Source organism: Canis lupus, chromosome 13 (genome assembly GCF_011100685.1).
Source record: "Canis lupus familiaris isolate Mischka breed German Shepherd chromosome 13, alternate assembly UU_Cfam_GSD_1.0, whole genome shotgun sequence".
Classification (NCBI taxonomy): Eukaryota; Metazoa; Chordata; class Mammalia; order Carnivora; family Canidae; genus Canis; species Canis lupus.
The window spans coordinates 19,028,571-19,046,747 of NC_049234.1; the positions used below are offsets into that span (position 1 = coordinate 19,028,571).

At 37.7% G+C, this 18,177-nt stretch overlaps 1 protein-coding gene across 10 annotated transcripts in view; it reads right to left on the reverse strand.

Annotated features, from left to right (window-relative positions):
* The window catches only part of ENPP2 (ectonucleotide pyrophosphatase/phosphodiesterase 2), a 111,467-nt gene that overhangs the window by 56,503 nt on the left and 36,787 nt on the right, over nucleotides 1–18,177 (reverse strand). For all 10 annotated transcript variants that reach the window (XM_038555404.1, XM_038555403.1, XM_038555398.1 and 7 more), the window contains 6 exons: nucleotides 14,010–14,165; nucleotides 9,461–9,586; nucleotides 7,386–7,446; nucleotides 5,088–5,185; nucleotides 4,763–4,842; nucleotides 3,848–3,967 (listed from right to left, as the gene is read on the reverse strand). In XM_038555404.1, the coding sequence (XP_038411332.1) occupies nucleotides 3,848–3,967; nucleotides 4,763–4,842; nucleotides 5,088–5,185; nucleotides 7,386–7,446; nucleotides 9,461–9,586; nucleotides 14,010–14,165 (641 nt within the window). The remainder of the gene's footprint in view (nucleotides 1–3,847; nucleotides 3,968–4,762; nucleotides 4,843–5,087; nucleotides 5,186–7,385; nucleotides 7,447–9,460; nucleotides 9,587–14,009; nucleotides 14,166–18,177) is intronic.

The window sequence follows — 18,177 nt, forward strand, 5'->3', positions numbered from 1 at the left end:
ACTGGAATCAGGAGGATTTAAATGTGAAATTCAACACTTTCTCAAATTAAATAAAGTATGCTGCTGCGGGAGAAGGGGAGAAGTTTTGAAAAAGAAAAGAAGCAAAAAACATTTTTCAAAAACATGAACTACTGTTGTAATTTTTCTAGCAGTTCTTCGAAAGGAAATAATTCCTTTGAATTCAAAAGCTCAGAGCCAGGATAAATAGAATTCAGGGAGACCAGAGCAATGGGTGGGGCTGTAGCATTAGCTTCAGTAAATCACTTACTGAGATTCAAGAGTCAGAACAAACTAAGATATGAGAGTTGCAGCAAAAAACCATGGACTGGTGTGGCTCTTTGCAGGTGGAAAGAACCTGAAGAAGGGAACTTATAAAATACAGGAAAGAAATACCAACAAACATACCTCAGATTCGGTGCAGAACATTTCAATCCAAGACACAGTGGTGAGACACCTGAACATGTCCCTGAGAAGAGCCTGAGAATAAAGAGATCCTACCCCCATGGGGCCCACAGACTGATGCAGATATGTGAATGATTTCAAAAATATATGGTCAAATTTATGACAGAAATAATACGAAAACCCAAAGGAAGTTCTGTGAGCTTAGCCAGGGCAAAGGGAGCTTAGTGACTGCCTGGGGAACAGATAGTTCAGCTGAAATTTGAAAGATAAATAAAAGTCTAGCAGCAAAGCGGCCAGGTGAGCATTTATAGCACCCAAAGTGCAGAGCAGAATCCATCCTAAGCACATTAAGATACAGTAAAAAAGAGGGGAAAAAGCCATAGATTTATAGCAATCTATGGAAAAGAAACAACAGAATATATAGGATGTGAAATTTTCCTGAAAAGAAAGCAAAACGTCCTACTAGCAGGATAATAAAATAGACAGGAGGAGAGGTCAGCAATGACTTGCACTTTCCATCAAACCAATCCCTTTGGCCCACTAATTCACGCCTGTTCTAATGTCAATCTTCTTCTCTTTGCCATCTCTTTCTCAAACATACCATCGTTCTTACATCTTCACACTATAGTAATTCACGTGGATGGTCTCAGGACCCATTCATTGCATCACCACTACTGGTAGAAACCACTGCAGACCAAGCATCTTGAGCAGTGATAAGAATGCACCTGCCCCTCCTAGAAATGCCTTGCTCTGGCAGCTGTGGCTTTAGAGGTCTTGCATCACGGTGGGGTGTTGGACATCTTTCTTAATTCTCCACATTTCTTGGGGCCCCTGCAGTCTCATTCATTCTCCACTTCACTGAGTCCAGATTTAAACTGAACAGGGAATTTCCCACTGAGATATCTTACCATCAAAAATTGCAGATTATAGCAGGAGAGATTTTTCAAAGAAATAAAGACGCTTAAAGAACTTCAGTGAAAGAGTACGGAACATACTTTTATAATGAGAATAAAGTAAGTACAATTTTAAAACAACAATAACAAAAGGAATCCTATTAAAATTTGTATGAGAAATGCAGCATCATAAAGTGAATGACAACTTTTAATAGCACATTGTGAAGATTAACAAATTAAAAGTAGACTCGAGTTTGCTAAAATGGCTATATCCATGTTACAAAAAAAAAGACGAAATTAAATTATAGAAATTATTTTTGGAAGCCTACTGGTGAGATTCAAATTTTCAGATGGATGCTATATGAATGCCTCATTTCATCTGTTAAATTTTAAAGTAGAATTAGTGTTTTTATTTACCATTTAATTGGACTCCTTTATTATTTAACCAAATATCTGTCATGGTTTCATCACTCAGTAAAAATAAGTTGAATTTGATTTAATTACCTAAGCTTTTATCAATATTTTCTCTACCTCAATTATTTTTTTCACTGGTGATTTTGTGAACTATATAAGCCTCTGAAAGGATGGGATAAATGCTTAAGAAATGTTTATTAAGGCTCATCTTTTCTTATAATATTTATAGTTTCTTCTTATTCTGTAGTTCCATATAGTAGCTGTCCATTTGTTCTTCAAATAGGCCAAATTTCAATAATAAATGTTTTTAAATTATAACTACTATGTTCCTTGAAATTCTTATGGTGTCTCTCTGTTCAAGAAGATAGAAATACAAGTCAGTTTCACTGTAAATCTTTGTCAACACTAGGAAAATACTAAAGTTGGTCAAATCTGTCAACTTTGAGAGTTTAGTCAGGAAACAGGCAAACAGAATTGAAAAAGACTTCACTCCATTGGGCAAGTTAACAGCATTCCCTCTGCTCTGTTTCTGCAGAAGTTAATGAATATGTAGACTCATCTTCTGAGTCATGCCAACCCAGAGGGAAATTAATGTCAACACTTGATGGAAGGTGATCCAATTTGATAAAATTACTATTTATCTCTATATCCTTTGTGGTTCTTCAAGCAAGTTTGCTTCCATGACAGAATTAATATAAAAAACCAACTAGCAATAGCTTGACAGAACTCTAATTTCAATCATTTTATTTACACATAAAATGTTCCTCTATCATAAACTTTGTGAAATCCACCCTGTAAACAAATTTCACTATGCTCACAACTTAGGTCATCACAGACTTCTGGGAGTCCAGCCTGAATAAAGACAGTGGAATCAGAATCTCTACTATAAAGAAACACTTCTACAGACCTACAAGAAGTCTTCCAGTATTTATTTTCTTAAAAAATGAAAAGCCCACATTTAACTTTGCATATTGATTTGGTAGCCATGAATATATTTTTTTTAAAGCACAAATGACCTTTTATCAAAGAGCAGTACCTTTTTTTCTTCTTAGTTTGTATTCTCTATTTTGCCCATAGATTGGAGCAAAGATTTCCAGGTCATTAAATGATTCCAGGATCATTTAGGGATGGGAGATTTGTGGATGTCTGTAGACACTGGCCATTCTTTATGTCATGGCAGACGCCACAAAGATCTCAGCCTTCTGCCCTAACCAGTGCTCCAAGGAACCTTGGCCTCCCAACTAGAGTTGACATGAGGTGAGACCATTTGTCATCTTTCTTCTGCATGTTGTTCGCTAGCTATGTATAGTGGCCTGTGCTCCTGTAGGGATTCTGGCCCCTCTACCCAGGGTCAAGTGCCCTTGCTTCGATTCTACACATTCAAGAACCATTGTTTCATGTTGCTGTTTTGCTCATGTCTGACCAAATCAAGTTGCCTAACCATGCACACAGTCATAGGAAAAATATTATGTAGAAAGCCACCTACATCCTTCCTTACTTTCTCCCCATCCATTAGATCTGAAGTAAACAGGATGAGTTCTTTGAAAGTATTAATTTGCTGGTCCAAAATTAAGGTAGGATTCCACTTACACGTAACTTCCAAAAATTTCAAAAAAATGGGTTAAACAAAAGAATTCATGAATTTCCTGTGGGTTTCATTGAACTCCTTTTTACCAGCAAGTTTCTCTGTCTCTGTTCATATGGTACTTGGGCCAAAATTTTGCGGTAGTCATAGTCATTCACTTCTCTTTTTCATCGTAACCCTAAATCTAGTAAATCAGTGAGATCTGGCTATACATTCCTTCCTCAAAATGTTTCTGAAATTCACCCTTCTGTCACCATTTCCATCATCTTAATGAAGATATTTATCATCTTACACATTTATAATCATAACCTCACCAACACATACAAACATGCACATATATAGACACACATAGACATAGGAACACACATGTATATACACATTAATTACACATATACATAGATAGTATGTGCACAGATATATACACAATACTAAAGAACAGAAACATTGCTAACTATGAGGACACTACATGCATCCTTTGTGCAGGCAGCAAATTTTGGAATGAAATGTTTCAACAGACAGACACACATGCATGAAAAAAAAATGCAAAACTTACCGGTTGACCTCCCCACCATCTATGATTAAATTTCTCTCGCCCTCGAAGATGGAAAGTGGCATCAAATACAGGATCATACATCGAATTGCCAACAATTCCATGTGACTCTGGATATAGCCCCTTTGTGTTAAAGCAAATTTATTGTTAAAATAACAATATGGTAATCTGTACATATTAGTTCTATCATAAATTTTGTTAACATAAGAGGTTTTATAGCAATATTTAATTTCCAAATATATATAAGATATAGACTTTTTGTGGTCTGAGCAAACATGAATATTATCTACAGACTAATTATAAGCTACCAAGAAATTTAACATGATTCTAAGAAATTTAATATTTGGGTTTTTTAACTGTTGCAATTTACTAAGATGTCAATAACTTTTATTACAATAAATTAACCTGGAGATTGAAATTTACTTATGTGCCTCCAAAAAAGCTTTTATTTAAAAATACACTTTTACCCCGAGCCCCTCAAATTAATAATAATAATTAATAATAATAATAATAGATAAACCTAAACCAATCATATTTTTGAAGAAGAAAGCAATGTAGAATTGGGAGTACCTAAAAACTACAACAAAGCAGCCCTGAAGTCAATATTTTTATTTGAAAACTTAGAAAATAAGCAACAGACCCTGAGGTGTCTGAGAGAGGTTTAATGTATGTGTTCAAACAGAATTGCACCTGAAAAAGTTTTCCATTTTGAAGTTACAGTAAAGTTCAGTCCCCCACAAAGTTCAGTAAAAGACGTTTACTGTGAACAACTCATGCAGACAAGATAGAAAACAGACAAATTTTCTTTGAACACTAAGAAACGTGTTTTTTTTTTTTTCTAATCTCTCTGTAAGTCATTTCAGGATGAAATCTACATCCACACCCTTTGAATCTACATCATTTGAAAAAAATACTTACAGTGGCCAAAGTGTATAAATTAGGGAAGGTTTTTGTTGGGTACACGGGTCTCATGTAGGGAGAGTGTGTGCCGCAAGACCCTAAAAACAGAATTTCAAGCATTAGAGCAAAAGAACCAACAGGAGTCCCTTCACATATGGGAATCCACTTTATAAACTATCAAAGACTTGTGTTCACTTCGGTCTTTCAAATAATAGAATGCAAAAAAAATAATAATAATAGAATGCACTTAAAGCCACCTGTCCATAGCTCTCAAAGCTCATAACTGAGCATGAGCTGTGCAGATCATGGATACTGATGAGAATACAGTATGAAAATGACTTACTCAGCTTTTCAATGTTAGGCATGACCTTGCTGCCTTTCTTCATGTATGATGCACGGAAACCATCCACAGAGAAGATGATTAATGGAGGGCGAACAAACCTTAAACAGTAACATATTAAGCTTTAGAAAAAAACTTACTGCCACAAAGTTTCCATTATGCCTTGTCATTCTCCACAACTGGGACCAGGAATTTCCAAGATGAAACTTCAAGTGAGGATACTGGTACAAGCCTGGGCAGCCAGCCACATAGCATTTGTCACAACCAAAGTCCAGAGTTAAATGACCAAGGTCATAAAATGGCCCAGGAAGGGATTGGACTCCAGATTTCCCCTGATGTACTTTATCCACTGCTCCCTCTCACACTGCAAACAAGGTTTTTCACAGCATATGAAGTGGTTCTACTTGCCTGAAATATGTTCCCATTTGTTACCTGGAAAACTCCTATTCATGCCTTAAAACCCAGCTCAAGGTTTCCTCTTCTATAATGTTAGCTGCTCACACTTCTGAATTCCTTTTTTTTTTTTTTTATTTATTTATGATAGTCACAGAGAGAGAGAGAGAGAGGCAGAGACACAGGCAGAGGGAGAAGCAGGCTCCATGCACCGGGAGCCCGACGTGGGATTCGATCCCGGGTCTCCAGGATCGCACCCTGGGCCAAAGGCAAGCGCTAAACCGCTGCGCACCCAGGGATCCAATGAATTCCTTTAAGATATTAATTCATACCTATTTTGCCATACGTATATGTGTGTGTGTTACACTATTTCGTTGCACAGTTTATGCCTTATTCATCTTTCTATCTTGTGGACTCATAATAGGGCTTCCATAAACACTTATCAAACACATGAGTGAATGGATGAATGAAATCAATGAATATGAAATTCATAGCAGTGGCACTCCTATCACTAGAACTAAAACTTATAACAGGATTCTTTTAGGTTTAATCATAAAATAACTTTAAAAATAATTAAAATCGACAAAGATCTTTAAAAAGTTCATCAATAAAGGACCAATGGATCAATGATCCATCTAACTAGGGCAGGATCTGATGAAATAGGTCCTTTGTTATATTCTAAGGATATAATTAATTCTAAGGATATAATAGATTTGAGAATACTAAAGTATGTGCAAAATTTTTCTGATAGTTTGAAGATAATTCAGCAAGCACAGGCTTCAGTTTATTTGAAGCCACATAATAAAGCATATTTCAAATTAGTCACAGATAAAGCACTTAGAATATAATACTCTATAAGAGATCATTATTGTTGCTACTATTATCACTTAACAGGGCTTCCTACTGCTAGACTGCTTTTTCCACAAAAACAACCCAACACATTTTAAACAGTCAGAAACTACTGCCATTCCATTTGAAAAGTCCAAAGAAGTTGAAGTGGCTCATTAAGCTAAAAAAGAAGATGAAAATAAAGACAATATCGAAATACTTGGATTTTGTGTTCTGGGCTGTGCTGCCTAAAACAAAAATCCACTTGAGCAAATACATTAATGAAAACACACTTGTTGAAAATTTATTTTCTGCCAGGCACTTTAAGGGTCCATGAATTTTCAGCAGTTTCCTGGAAGGCGTAATAAGTGCCTTATGCCGGTCACACTCGAGCCGTGGGGTGTCACTCTAGTTTGGCTGCACCCCAGCAAAGCAGTGTTTCAGTAGTTTGTCAAGTTCCTGCAGCATCTGGTAGGAGTTACCAGCTTGGATGATATTTTTGAAAAGTTCTATAGTCCTCCCCTCCTCCCCCCCAAAAAGGCAAAAGCAGCCCTTCAGGAAAAAACACTGAAAAAAAAAAATCAATGCCAGAAATGTTTCTTTCCTTCTCTGGTGATATTTAGATACACTTTGTAAAATCTTCAGCTGTGGTGAAGTATAGAGGAGATTCACTCTCCTTATGTGCAGAGCCAATAAGAGAAAAGTTTTTTAAAATTCACTGCTTTGGGGCACCTGGATGTCTCAGTCAGTTAAGTGTCTGCCTTCGGCTCAGGTCATGATCCCAGGATCCTGGGATCGAGCCCCATGTCTGGCTCCCCACTCAGCAGAGGGTCTGCCTCTCCCTGTCCCTCTGCCCCTCCCCCCTCAAATAAATGAATAAAATCTTAAAAAAAAAAAACCTCACTACTTCAAGATGTGCATTTTAGCTTTTGACAGATTAATCACTTACAAGTACTTGAGTGTAAGTTTACCTATATAAGGGGATTTCAGTTTTACATTATCACCATTTACCCATCTAGATCCTGTGATATTTTATTGGATACTATGTAAAACTTCATCATATTTAGAGAATGGACTTACCCTGCGGGGCATTCTGGGGTCTTTATTTCCTCACAGTTGTCATCTACCCAGTGTGTCTCTCCTATAAGGGAAATGGATAAATTCACTAGTGAATCAAACTGTCATTGCCAACCAGAGCCCTAAAGACCACAACCCCAGGCCCCGTGTCCTGTTGGATACTTGTTGCTTATGGGACACCATCTAAACAGAAACTCAGAAATAAAGTCTACTGTTGGTTTGGCTTACTAAAGTACACCCATACATAATGGGAAAGCTAATATTTAATAGCCCCATGTGGTGTTTATGCGAGCCTTCTGAGTCTAAATGGTTTGTAGATAAAAACACCAGTGGCGTCAGTGAACAAAATTTCATGTTTGTTTCCCTCCAGAAATAAACTGTTTGGTCATTAGATGGAACATTCTTTTCTCCACCACCGAACATCTCAAAGCCATAGAAAGTATGGCACAACTTCCCTTTAGTGGGGGAAAAGGCTTTGAATACTCAGGGATGATAGATGGAAGATTGCAAGAGAGAGATGATTTGCCAGTGGATCTGTGTACTGTCCATGAATATCAGAATAAAAACCAATGCTGTCTTTTGCTTTTATCTTCCTCCAAGGTCTGAGAGCTTTCCTGAGTTACCCCATCAAGAATGGAGAACAGAAAAGAGCTCAGGTTTAACAACAAAGCCACACAAAAATGGGACTTCCTTAGGAAAAAATGAAAAATATCAAAAAGCATTTGCTTTAAGTTGTCTTAAGGCAAATAAACATCACGTGTCTTGACCATAAGAAAAATCTGTGACCAAGACTTTAGAGAAACTGTTCCCCGTATTAAGAGCATTGGAAATATCTCTGGTCACCAGGAATCTGACTCCCAACAACTGGGTAGGTTATGCTCCTTAAATAGGGGGAAGCTTTACCACACATCTAGTAAGCCAGGGCTCACACATGGGCCTCACAAAAATCCTGCAACTAGAATTTTTAAACAAGAGCCAATGCTTAATGATTCAATGACCGGTGACACCTAGAGCTTTTTTGTATTTTCTCTTCTAATAGCCTTTGTGGCTTATTGTTACATTTACTACATAGTGAGATAAACAGAGAAAGGAATAAAATTCTCAAGCCATTGTATGCTTTATCAAAAGTTACAATAATTGTCTGGGTAGGGGAAATTTTCCAAATTCACGATTCACGGAATACCTTCCCACCACAAACTGAATCCTAACCACAGGACAGATTTGCTTTTCCCCTGAAATCTTTTAACGGAAACTCTTCTTAAATGTTCCATATCACAGCAAGGAAGAAGAATTTAATTCTGACAATAAAGCAACTTGCAAAGCTTACATAAAAATTCTTTCCATTAACCTCTATAAGTTGGTACTATGGTAACTTCAACTCCCTAAAGACAGAAATTGCATCTTCTATATTTTTGTCAGTCCACTGACTGGTATTTACTGTTAAAATAAAACCATCATATTCTGCACTGGATCATACAAAGTTGGCAGATATGCATGTATAGCTTTGAGGTATAACAGGAGTTACGGGTGCCTTGATCCTCTTTACCTATCTTGAAGCTGCTTGCAGTGCCTCAGTTTACACCTTATATCCAGTGGGTTACAAAAGACATGCCCCCCTGCCTCAAGGGTAAGAACGCTGCAATTTACCTTCCAGAGCCTGCAGTAAGACAGGCCAAGGTGAGACTTCCCCTAGACCCACGTCCCTGCTGGCCACCCCCTGCCCTGGCCACCCTTGCTCCCTGACACGATTTTCCTGCAGAGCATCCCCATGTATGGAATTCCATCTCAGGCTCTGCTTTTTGAAAACCTGATCTAAGACTAAGACAGGAACTTTAGAAATCTCTTCATTATTATGATTCTACCAAATTATGGAATTTGGGGTAATTTTCTTGTTATTTCAGATCAGTGAAATGTGGGGAAGCAAAACTAAGAAAGAAGCATGAGAAATTTAAAAACACAACTGCTTCCCTCCTCCCAAACCCATATCCAAGGTGTTAGATCCACAACATCCAAGATTCCTTGGAGTATCTCCAGTTTTTATTCTTTTAAAGCTCGAGCCAACCCACGGAAACATGTACCTTTGCAAACCACTTGGTAATTAGTACAGCAGTCTCCCTTGGCCAAGCAGTCCTCTGAGCAGTGACAAGCATTGTCTTCATTTCTTACTTCTCCGCATCTGTCCTTAGTACACTCCCAGCCGCCAGCTGAAATCGACACAATAAAACACTTTCACTGCTTCTCACAAACCAAATGAAAGAGGCCACAATTGCTTACAAGCGTTGCCAACAAAAAGAGCTAAAATCCCACATCATTTAATCTGGTTGTGAAATTAGAGTTGGCCCGAGGCCTAGATGATATTTGGAGGACTTACAAATAGGTTGAATTCCTAATTTTTCAAATCAGAGTATGAAGCCAAACATAATTGGGCTCCTTTGGAAAAATGGAACCCTTACCATTTGTAAACTGTACTAAAAAAAACAGTAAAACGTATGGATGGTATGTAAGGTTGTGTAAAGTGATAGGAGTTTCTATCACCATACGCATAGTCAGGACAGCTGGGCTCTTTTAATTCCCAGAGTAGCTTTACTTGACCTTAATGAACTTGATTTAAATACAAATGATAGATACAACTACCTGTGATAAGTTGCAACTGAAGATTCAAGTCCTAAACAGATGTGTAGAGTCTAAAGGCATATGAAAAAGACTCACAGTTCCAACCATTGACCAAAATGTGGTCCTACCTACAGTGAGAGGTCAGTCCCTACTGTCAAGGAGGCTGGTAGATGGCTACAGATTTCTGTCTGAGCATACTGGATTGAGAGCTCACGATTTAACTTTATCAACAGGAGATATTTAGAAAATTAATACTTTCATTTTAAGGAGAGTGCTGTATTTTTTTTGGCTTGTAAGCTCCAGGGCAGGAAAAAAAAAAAATCCCTCTCTTTTCATCATTACATCTCCAGTGCCTGAGACATGCCTGGCACATGCTAGGTGTTCCATGAATATTCATTCAATCTAATTGCAAATTACCAGGAAAATAAAATATGACTCTTTAAATTTAGGAGTGATATATTGAGAAACTTCATAATTAATTCACTTATTCAATAAATATTCTATTGAGTTTTCCATGTTCTAGGTGCTGGGGAGGTCATGAAGAGCAAGAAAGACAAGACAAGACATCTTCGTGGAGCTTATATTCCAATTGGGAAAGACAGACCATAAGCAAGTAAAGCGGCAAAAACAAGAGAATTTTGGCTCATGCTACGTGCTATGAAGGAAATAATAGGATAGTATTGATAGAAAGTGAAAGAGTGGAAAGGGGATGCTACTTGACATGGAATGGTCACAAAAGCCCTTTCTGCACTAAGATGAGACTTGAGGTCTTCATCTCTTAAAATATGTTGTAAGTGGAAGGCAATGATTTTAGGAAGCAGTGTTGCTTCTTAGTAATATTCTACCAACAGACACTTTGCTAAGTGAGTAAATGGATAAAGAGGTATTAGTTGCCATGCCAGAAAACCATGGAACTACTGTTTTAGAATTACCACTCTTTTCGAATTACCTTTTTTAAAAAAAAAAAAAAGATTTTGTTTATTTATTCATGAGAGACACACAGAGAGAGAGGCAGAGACACAGACAGAGGGAGAAGCAGGCTCCATGCAGGGAGCCCGATGTGGGACTTGATCCCAGAACCCCGGGATCATGCCCTGAGCTAAAGGCAGACACTCAACCGCTGAGCCACCCAGGCATCCCTAGAATTACCTTTGTACCCAAATTCTATTCTCTGATTTTTTTAGATCCCCTACTTCCTCTGCCTTCTCTCCCCAAACAGATTAAATGCTTGGAATTCCTTTATTCAGGACCCGCTATTCCCAATGATTAGCAATTATCCAAGGTTACTTTGACTGATTTTTTTTCACAATTCAAGGATCACTCTTAACCAAGATACTTTCATTCCTGCCCTAGTTCCATAAGAAAATCTCTTTGTTTACAAAAAAGCATCACTAATAACAATCTAAAATTATTGAGGAACTAACTACTGGCTTTGTGCAAGAATGGAATTTTAAAAAGCCAGGGTTCAGGAGTGCCTAGGTGGCTCAATCGGTTAAGTATCTACTCAGGTCATGATCCCTGGATGGAGCCCCCAGCTTCCTGCTCAGTGCGGAGTCTGTTCTCCCTCTCCCTTTGCTCCTTCTCCATCCACTTTGCTTGTGCCCTCTCTTCTTCTCTCTCTCAAATAAATAAATAAAATATTTAAGAAAATTAAAAAAAAAAAAAGCCATGGTTCAGAGGGAACCACAAGCAAAGTATGAGTCAGTGAGCTGTATAATTTTGAGGGCAAACATGGAAATAAACAGAAAAAACATTTAACCTTATGGAATAAAAAAATAGTTACCTATCAGATTAGATAAAGAGATTTTTTTAATTGAGAATATATGTTTTAAAAGTGAGAATATGTTGAAAAGGGAGTGGCAAAAGGCTTTTGAGAAGTTGTTCATCTTACAATACATATTTGAATTTTAAAATTTTACACTGATTCAAAATCCCAGTCCTAGGAATTTATCTTAAGGAAAACAGACAAAAATATGAACAGGCATGAATAATATTCATTGATACATTGTTCATAACAGCAACAATTGGGGAAAATCTAAATGATGATCAGTTACTCAATGAAGCAGCTTGCATCTGGTCAATGGAGGACTATGTAGGCACCAAAAGTACGGTGTCTAAAGAGATATGTAAGCATAGACACACCCCCTACCAGGCATATATACACACACATAGAGTAGTCAGGGTCTACACTGAAACATTGTGCTTATCTCTAGAAAGTGGCTTGTGTTATCACAGTAGGATCTCAGAGATTTGTTTTCTCCTTTAACCTTTTGTTATTATTTGATATTTGATTCTTCCGCATTTGGCATATGTTGTCTTGGTACACAGGAAAATAAACTACTTCAAAAATGTTATTATTGTCCATATTTATTACATCTGGAAAGGGAGGAATGAACTACATTCAGAAAGAACTAAGCTGAAGTGAGGACATCCACTATTAAACTTTGCAAGGAACTCTAAGATCAGGAATCCAGAGAGCTGAGGTTACATGTCAGAGGCCAGATGCTCATGGCACAGAGGAAATACAGAGTCGGTTAGGTCCTGCATGTCGAGCAATCACAGGCTGCTGGTCTGAAATCATGTTTTAGAGCCAAACAGCTCTACTAGAACATCTGTTCCATCCATATGTTCAGTTTACAAGGTTCTCAGCATTTTAGTTTGCAGACCCACAACTAAGGAACCTGGGAGAAGTTCCAAAGGAAAGTAATAAGAAAAAAAAATGGCTACATGTTTGGAAAATGTATTATACAGAAAACAGCCTAATAAAACTCTTCTTGTTTGCAGGGCAGGGGGAAAGCAAACAAACCAGAACTAGTAAAGGAGCTGGTGTCGGTTTTCATATGAATCAAGGGCTATTTCTTTAGTAAAGGAGAATAATGTCTCTGTTTCTAATGAATCATTAGAAAGATAAGGCTAGTATCAATGATAATATGAGTTAGATTTTTGAAAGAATCCTCTAAACCATAAAAGCCCAAAAACAAGTAATAACTTGTCAAGGAAGTTGTCAAATCTCTGCATCTAGTGATCTTAAGAACAGGGATGACAGTCATCTTTCTCAGAGTTTGAATTATGATGTTGCCCACAGGTGTTCTGGATAACCTACGAGGTATCTCCAGAGTCCTATCTATCAAGCCGGAAACAGAGCAGGTAAGGTGAAAAATGCCTACAAAGATGCTTCTTCTCAAGTCATGTGTATTCATCTGAAGTCTGTATATTCTACTGATGGCTCCAGCATAGAAGACATGGAAAGAAAGGCAGGAAGACTGTAAAGGAATATTTTAGAGCTACCCTGAGCATGTGGCTCTAAGTAGAATTCCATTAACAACTTTCCACCTGCACAGAGAATGGAGAATGACATCAGGGTAGACCAATGGTTACTATATAATAAGATGCAATAAAACATAAGCCTGTAAACTGAGCAGGCAAGCAAAAATTTTAAATTAATATTAAAGCAGAAAAGCCCCAACCCTCAAGAATATTCACACTTGCAGCCCATGTGCCCTAAGCAGGGAATGTGGGAATTGGCAGCAAGACAAAAATGATGAAGATGGGGCACCTGAGTGGCTCACTGGTTGAGCATCTGCCTTTGGCCCGGGTCATGATCCCAGGGTCCTGGGATCAAATCCTGCATCAGGCTCCCCTCAGAGAGCCTGCTTCTCCTGCTGTCTAATGTCTCTGCCTCTCTCTCTCTCTGTCTCTCATGAATAAATAAATAAAATCTTAAAAAAAAAAGAAATGATGAAGATGAAAAAAAAGACCCCACAAGCCTGGCCATACATACTTCTGAAACCAGTAAATAATGACTCCAGTTGCCAAGAACCTTCTTTGGGTAAGCCTTGTTTGGGAACAATGGTCACATGGGATATACGCAACAGAATCGATAACCATTCAAGAAACAAAACTAACCCGAACAGCTTGGCTTGGCCAAAGCAGGGCAGCAATGCCAGGGCAAATAATAGCCAAGGGCCATTAAGCATTCCCATAAAGTCTCAAGAGGAGTCAAAAGTTACCTACCTGTCTTCAAACAAAGCTCATCAAAGTCATGGCAACAACTGCTGTAGCTCTTACACAGGTTGTCACAACGACAGTCAGGGGGTCCAACCTCTTGAAGTTCAAAGCATCTGCCCTTGCATGATCCAGAGGTGTTGGTCCAGGGGGAGTCCGATAACACTGCAAGATACAAGAGGCAATGGCAATGGGAGTGGGAAACGGGTCAGGTCATCGTGGAGAGGTGAGGTGGCGCTGGGAAGGAGCACAGTGTGGTAATGCAGTCAGGCTCTAGCGGAGCAGCCTGGCTCCATCACCTGCTAGCTACAGACCCTTGGCAGGTCACTAAACTTCCTGTGCCAGTTTCCTCATCTGTAAAGCAGGGGGATTAATGAAAGTAACCGGAGATTTTAACAAGCATTAAAGGAAATGATCCATGCAGAACACGTAGCAATCTGTCAGACACAGAAAGTGCACTAATGCTGTCTGTTGGTTTTATTTTACTGTTTACAATTATTATTACGACACATCTGTGAGGGTTAGGTCTCTATGGATGCTAACGATGCCAACAGGGAAGAGAACATTGATGTATGCATTTAAAAACCAAGAGTTCATTTCCCTCTTTGAAAATCCATAACTTTTTGTAAGGAGATTTGAACCTAAATGGTCTGAGAACAGTCTGAATATATGTAAGATCTCTTCCAGCCATTACATCTACACCTATAACTAAAGTCACACAAACACAAATACAAACAGCACAATCTCAGCTTGTCAAAAATAAATCCTCTATTTTCTATGATATGACTATATATCTAGAAATCTAAAGAATCAACTAAAAATTTGAAAAAAATATCAGTGAAATAAAATTTCTACATATTTGTAAGATATAAGCAATTACGTTCAAAAATTAAATGCAAGTTCCATTCATCATAGTATCTAAAAGATACAATATCTAGGTATAAATTTCCTAAGACTTATGTAGGAGCTACCTTAAGAGCACATTGAAACTCTACAAAAAGATATTTCAAAAGATCCCACTAAATGAAAAGATACACCATCTTGAAGATAAAAATAATTAACATTATAAATACATCAGTTCTTCCTAAATAAACCTAAAGATTCAATGCAACCACAATAAAAATATAAAGAGGAGTTTTTTAAACTGGAGAGGATATTAAATGTTTATTTTAAAAATGAATATATGAAATGAAAAACACTGAAAAGGAAGAGTAATTTGGGGAAGACTAGAGAGTAAAATATATTCTGGAGTTTTTTTTTTTTTTTTTTTAAAGATTTATTTATTTATTTATGATAGACACAGAGAGAGAGAGAGAGAGGCAGAGACACAGGCAGAGGGAGAAGCAGGCTCCATGCCGGGACCCTGATGTGGGACTCGATCCCGGGACTCCAGGATCGCGCCCTGGGCCAAAGGCAGGCGCCAAACCGCTGAGCCACCCAGGTTGGCTGGGTTGTACCAGCAAATAGTAGATTAGTGCTAGCAGTGGGGATGGGAAATAGGGACAAATATCTGAGAATTTATTTATAATGAAAGCAATCAAAGAAAGAAGAAAGAAAGATAGATTAATCAGGAGGTGAAAGAAGGATTAATTAGTAAGGAGTTCTGGAATAACTCAGCTGGCTGGCAAAAACCAAGCAGTATCTTCATCCTAAGTTACAAAATAATTAATTTCTAATGAATGGCAAGTGTAAGCAGTGTCATACCTATTGCTAAGGAATGAAAATTTTTGTAAAATAGAACTCAATTTGGAAATGCATATGAATCTTTCACCCAGAAATCCCATGACTAGGAATTCATCTCTCATATATATTTGCAAAAATTTGCCAAGATACATGTACAACAATCACCATATCCATAAATGGAATATTGCCCAGTCCTTAAAAAGAATGAGGGAATCTGTGTAGGCTAATATGGAAAGATCTATAAAATACAGAAATACGTTTTTTTAAAGAGCAAAGCACAGAACAGTGTTATAGTATTAAATATTATACATTATATTTTGTGTCAAAAATAGAGGTAAAGGGAGCAATAAGGATATAAGGAAGTATAAAAATAACAACAGAGCCAGAGAAGAGTTGGGGAGGGCATTGAGAAAATGTACAGGTGTCAATAACCTTCCTCCCCCCACCCTCCCCACAAGAAACTCTTTACAGGAATTACATTTGAGCAAAATGACTGAGAAAGAGAAAAGCAGAAGAATTTTTTTTACCTTTCTGTAGTTTGAAACTTCTAGTATTTTCCAAATGTCTTTTGTTTGCTTACTTCTATCTCTCTCATATATACATGTTTATAGCCCCGTGTGTATATATATGTATACAGTAGATATATATATATTATATATAAATAACAAATGTTACTTATGATATGTTATATATAATATTGTTTCCTTATTTATGTTTATGAATTTTTCATTTTTATAAAATTGGCATGCATTGCTTTTAAAAACAAGCAACAAACATAAGAAGCAGGCAGAGAACAGATGTTAAATAACATTTCCAGGTTCACTGAAGCCATTTCTCTGAATATCCCGTTCATCCCTTAGTCCTTTGTCCTTTTAAAAGTCAGAGTCACCCAATCCTAGGTCTTTATGGCATCAGATCAGTTCAAGTAAAGCAAACAGATTCACTAGACCATGAGATGTGAAACGCTTGTGCATGGTTGATTCTGGGATGTTGAAATACATACAAACCACACCAGCTCAGTTTAGGAAATAATGTCAGGTTTCCAATGCAGTGCCTTACCTCTGGTTCAAAAACCACATTTTTCTATTGACTTTGGCCAACCTATCAACAGTGCATGCTGGGCCATAAGGAACTATGGGGGGAGGAAGGCTTGAGATGTCAAAAAGCAAAAATAGAGAAAGCCCTACAGTAAAAACAAAGATAAGAAAGACGCTTAAAATTGAATTATTCCCTTTTTTAGGGGTACTTCTTAGAATCAGTAGCCGTATAATGAATTCTGCACAGAATTCATTCCCAGGAGCTACATACATAAATATGCCCAGCTAGGTTTATCGCTGAGATAATGTGAAGAGGTCCAAAGGCACATTGTTTGCACTTAAAATATTCTTCTAGTCATGCCCTTTGCTCTTCCCTCATCACAATCTCTTCCCTATTTTTCTCTCTACTTTCTAAACATCTGTGTGGATTTTTAGCCATTTTAAGCCTTTCTCCACCACGCTAACCACATGATTTTTACTACATCCTTACAGCATTGATTATTCTCGGAGTGTATTCCCCACTTTGTTCTCAAAAATAATTGAATTTCTCTCAATAGCTTTCCCTCAATAATAATCTTCTTCGCCAAACTTTAAACAGAAGACAGCTTTGTTAAGGAAGAGTTGTCCTTACAATCATCATGCAAAGCAAGACACAGATCATAAAAAGTGTTGGACTCAAGGTTTACTAACAGCTTGCAAGTAAGAGTAAATTCCCAGAGCTGGTATGGATTAGGGACACATATGCTAAATTCATTCCTGGGTGGCATGGACTCAGCTGACAAAGGCAGCAACAGAAACGGGAAGATGAACTGGTCCATGTAGTTCTTCCAACCCAATAATCTCAAGAATTTGAACATCTGCACCTCTTTTAATCAAATCAGGTGATAGAGTCAAGTCACATTCACTTTGCCTTTCCAGGGCCTATCCCACTCTGCCATCTTCCATAACAAGCTCCAGCCTCTAGGCTTCCAGAGTTCTGCAATTCATCCTCCACGTCTGGCTTTTTCATCCCATGCCCATGTTTCATGTCCTTCCCCTGACACCAGCCTAAGGACAGATTTTAGGTCTTTGCTTTTTATTGGAGAATTTTAACCTGGTTCCATGGTTAAATATGGAAAGATTCTCTGACTTATTATAGGTCTAAATTCTAAAATCTGTAAAGTCTCCTTTACCTGACCTAAATCAAGAGAACATCCATCTGAGCACTCGGGTTCTACAATTTATTGAGTGGTGTGATAAAAACTGCAGGATCAGTGAACCTGTGGTGTCTCATAATTGCTGAGACTTCCACAAAAGCTCAGAACCAACAAGGAAGACAAAAAGACAAAAACGAACACCTCCAAAGGATCAAGTCAAAATGTGTGATAAGGATGAAGGTTTAGAATTTCATAGGAGGCATTTGCGAATACTTTAATGCGATTCAAATTTTACTGCTGCCTTCTTAATTGCATATTTAA